General features: G+C 39.5%; 1 protein-coding gene across 1 annotated transcript; it reads left to right on the forward strand.

The window, feature by feature from the left end:
• The first annotated feature begins 1,027 nt into the window (after positions 1–1,027).
• LOC128877493 (cuticle protein 65-like) lies at positions 1,028–4,313 on the forward strand. The gene is made up of 3 exons (XM_054124825.1): positions 1,028–1,043; positions 1,993–2,385; positions 3,476–4,313. The coding sequence occupies exons 1-3, from the start codon at positions 1,028–1,030 to the stop codon at positions 3,820–3,822; spliced, it is 756 nt and encodes a 251-aa protein (XP_053980800.1). The 3' UTR covers positions 3,823–4,313.
• Positions 4,314–4,543: the final 230 nt, after the last annotated feature.

Raw genomic sequence — 4,543 nt, forward strand, 5'->3', positions numbered from 1 at the left:
TTTTAAAATGTTTACCTTCCCCACGGTTTGGAATTAATTTCTGTTCTGTATTTAATTCAGTATTTTAGAATTGAATCGATTTATCTGAAGAAGTTAACTAGATTAAAGTAGACCTGTTACTTTATTTAATAATTGCTAACGATTATCGAGAAGTACCTTTATCTCTTCATCTCAGCTACCGTCCAAAGATACTAACCAAATAATTCATCTACTATTCATGTAGTTACTCAACCCATAAATTATTAACTTGACCTGCCCAACCTATCCAAGAATCTTATTACCAAATGAAACTAGAGAAATAATCGCCTACTGTTTACGTAGTTACTCAATATGTAAATTGTTAGCTTGGACTACGCAGCCCATCCGAAACGATCATTGACAAACAAAGCTGGACAAATAATCCACCTACCATTTATGAAATTTTTTAATACATAAATTATTAGTTTGGTCTATACCTATCCTGTTCAAGAAGATTCCTATCAAACAAAGTTGCACAAATAATCCTCAAGATCCTATCTCCCAGTTAGTTGAGCACAAATATAGTCATCAATCGGACTCCTTTTTCTATTCCACGTTATTTAATCTACCTTCTGCTCGTTCTAGGTCACGAACCCATGAAACCACGAAACACGTCCATCGACTCTCTGATTTCTGGAGACTCGACGCTTTGGTCTTCGACGCTCCAACCACTGGACGAGAGAAAGACTGACACGGTTAGGCTTGGCAGTTCGTGAAGAAATGCGAGCTCGGGTGGAGAAACAATGGCAGGAAAAAAGTGTTCCCCAGATTCCTCGCCGAGCGAAAATTAACTCTTTCTCAACGTTTCGTCGCCGAAGGTCGGCCAATGGGACACCTAGTCCCAAGGGTGGGTGTGCCGGATGACGGTGACCTTCTTGCACAATGGCTGACGCTGCACCATCAGCGGATATGATTTGAAGGGATCAACGGGGGCGCGGTCGGGATCCAAGAGAAGTATATAAAGATCGGCCAAGTCGTCCGTGGGTACACTCAGCAATCGGTTGGCAAGATGAAGGCCCTAGTAAGTATTCGATTCCACGATCGGAAGCGTCGAGTAGTGATCGTTCGTCCACGCGCTTCGATGTATCTGGAGATTATTTAGATAGATCCAGAGTCGATCGGTTTATTCGACAGTGACGTTGTGACAGTGGCGATTCTTCCGTTTTTCTCGTCGATTTTTGGTAACCTCGATGCTCGAGGATAGATGCGACGAGACTGATAAGATACATATTGGTGATATTACTTTATGTTTTGCTACCTAATCTTGCTCGATGCAATCATTTTAAGAGTGCGATGAAATAATATGGATAAGAAGAAGAGGGAGAATGTGTTTCGATTTTTCTCCTGTCTTTTTGTCCTAATGTGCAATAACCTTTTCCTTATTCTACTTTATTTTTTAATTCCATGTAGGAGAATCTGTTCCTTCTTTTATATTTTATGATATACCATGTTAGGATTTTTTCATACTCTATATTATTTTACAATATCAGTATCAGGATGCTTTTCTTATTTTATATTATTTTATAATATTCTATATTAGGATCTTCTTCTCATTTTAGATTATTTCATTCCAGTTTTACTATACTGTATTCCAGGTTAGGTTGATAATAGCACAGAGCTGTACCCCAACCAATATTCTACACATTAAGTTTCTTTCAAGTTCAATGACATGAAACCTTGGCACCAGGTTTTCCTATTAACATAATTACTTACAATTCTTACATTTACCCCTATTTTCCAAAACTAATACGTGTTTAAATCTTCGTTCACATTTTACTCTGAAGACCAATAATAAACCAGTTATAACTAACAATGCCAATAACTCAGAAATACCCAAGAAATACAATTTCTCAGATAACCCTTTTCTAATTACCTTTCCTGTACGCATTAATTAATATTTTTCTCCTCACTGCATCGCCATATACAAAAAATAAAAATTAAAAACAAAAGCACCGTAAAAAATATATACGGAAGAAGACTCACCAAAACTGTGTTCCAATTTTCAGTTGATCGTGGCAGTCCTGTTCGCCTTTGGCGCCGCTGTGCCGCGCCAGCGTCGCGAAGCAATTTGGGGTGGTTATCATGGAGGTTACGGGGGCGCTTATCAAGGAGGCTACGGGGGTCACCTCGGCTACGCACACGGCGTAGCACTCGCTGGACCAGCTCTGGGACCAACTAGCGTTGCTGGTCCCCACGTGGGAGGCGCCTCGTTGGCTGGCCCATCGATAGGCCCAGCCAAGCTGTCAGGCGCTGTTGCTGGACCTGTGCAAGTCTCCGGTGCTGTTGCTGGCTCTGCTGTTGTCACTTCGTCCGTCGCTGGCCCTGCTCACGTTGAAGGATACGACGGACCCTACGATGGACGAGGCGGTAAGTAATCGTACTATTCGTGGTCGTTCGCGTAAAGTCAGTCCCATAAGTATTCGTACCCTCTATTCTATTGAAAAAATTTGTCTAAATTAAGTGACAGGTTTGATGTTTTCAAATAAATGTTTCATTCGATATATATACATTTAGTGTAAGAGGTATTCGTACAGCAACCGAATTAAATTGAATGGTTGCTGCACGAATACTTATTACACTGATTGTACATGTGTATAGTTTATTTGTGTACATATTTGTAATGAAAAATTTGTTTGAAAATAATTATGTGTATATGCATAGCTTTATGTCTATTGAAGAAATTTGTCTAAATTAAGTGATAGGTTTGATGTTTTCAAACAAATTTTTCATTCTAAATATATGCATGTGTAAAGTCTATTTCTGTACATATTTTTAATGAAAAATTTGTTTGGGAACATCACGCCTTTCATTTAATTTAGACTTTCTTCAATGGACATAAAGGATACGAGTACTTATGGGTCTGACTGTATGTGTAAAGCAATTAAAGAGGAGAGTACAACGGATTCCCTATCTAATTCTCAAATTATGTTAGACTTGAATAAATAATGTCATTTCTCTGAGGAGGACCTTACATAGAGTAGATAAATTAGATAAAGTTTCTAAATTGAATAGAAAAGTTGTTACTTCCAACCTTCTAATTTTTTAAATTGTCATGCTGACTGGGCAATTATATCTTCTTGTTCTGAAATTGAGAGTGTAATACTTGTAGATAAAATATAATATATCCCATATCAAAATTAATTCAAATTCAAAGTCTTGCAGTAGCACAGTCGCTAGCGCAGTACCACTTTCTATCAACTCTAATTATTGTCCTGAACATGAGAATAAAGTATTTATACAATAGCTAAAGTATGATACGTCTCACGTCAAAATTAATTAAAATTCAGAATCTTGCTAGAAAGATTCACATCCTCGCTCTCTACTCTCGCAGTTCATCATACTCCCTAAACTGTATCAAATAGAATTCTATTTCAATCTTTAAAACTCAAATACTGAAATATGTTCAAGAATTATCATCATATCATTCACCAACACTCACCTCCGTTTCAATCCGCAGGATTCGGTTACGCAGCTCCTGCTTATAGTTACTCTGGCTATCCAGGGTACGCAGGATACGGTGGATACGCAGGATACGGAGGACATGGAGCAGTGTACGCAGGACCAGCGTCCCACGGAGCTGTGCTCGCAGGACCAGCGTCCCACGGAGTAGTCCTTGCCGGACCAGCGTCCCACGGAGCTGTTCTTTCCGGACCAGCGACCCACGGAGCTGTCCTTTCCGGTCCTCACGCAGGAAACGCCGCTGTATCTGGTCCCAGTGCTGGATCTGTGGTGATCGCTGGACCCTCTGGGAAGATCACTGCCCACGGCACTGGCCACGGTGGCATACACACTGGCCACTGGTAATGGACGTGAGCTGTCGAGAAAAATAAGTTTCTGAATATCTCTCGGTTAACATCGTCGATTTACAAGGTCGGTCGCCCTTTCACGAACTCAAGGTGCTAAATTCATGGTTGCTAGTGTTTCACGACGATCCCCGCTACGCGATAACAATAATAAAACAATATATTTTCATGCTATTTTCTTAACCCTTTCGGAGCTTTGACATTTCGGACAAATCGAAAGTATACTGTTCGAAAGTATACCGTAGAATGGTCCTTGCATGGTTTTATATGTGTGCATGTCACAAAACTGCATTAAGTTTAGATTCTTTTTAGTAAATTCATCTGACAATTAATTAATGAAATAGCTTATAGAAGTTAGAACAGTGACGTTTTAAAAATGCGACTTGCACACAGTTTGAGTTTTGGGTCCAAGAGCTAGAAATTAATTAATACCTTGCGTATGCGCAAGTGTATTGCACACGAAAAGTTGTGAACTTTGAAATATGTACAATGTACACGCATCTCAGGACCGAAAGGGTTATTGTATATGCGGTTACAGTACTATTTGATACGAAGTGTTTTATTTTTGTACCCGTTGGAATATATTTTTTTATACAGGCACACTGCGACGTAGAATTTCGTAGCTCGCTATTTATGGTGTAACTTTAATTTTGATCTCTTACGATAATACACGAACATGATCCAATCATAGCCACGCCGTGTTGTTCACTCGCGAATTCCAG

This window comes from Hylaeus volcanicus, chromosome 5, assembly GCF_026283585.1.
Source record: "Hylaeus volcanicus isolate JK05 chromosome 5, UHH_iyHylVolc1.0_haploid, whole genome shotgun sequence".
In the NCBI taxonomy this organism is placed as follows: domain Eukaryota; kingdom Metazoa; phylum Arthropoda; class Insecta; order Hymenoptera; family Colletidae; genus Hylaeus; species Hylaeus volcanicus.

Bases quoted from the DNA above. Each gene is read 5' to 3' on its own strand.
- LOC128877493 (XM_054124825.1), top strand. The intron at 2,386-3,475 runs GTAAGTAATCGT...TTCAATCCGCAG, and splicing joins ACCCTACGATGGACGAGGCG to GATTCGGTTACGCAGCTCCT.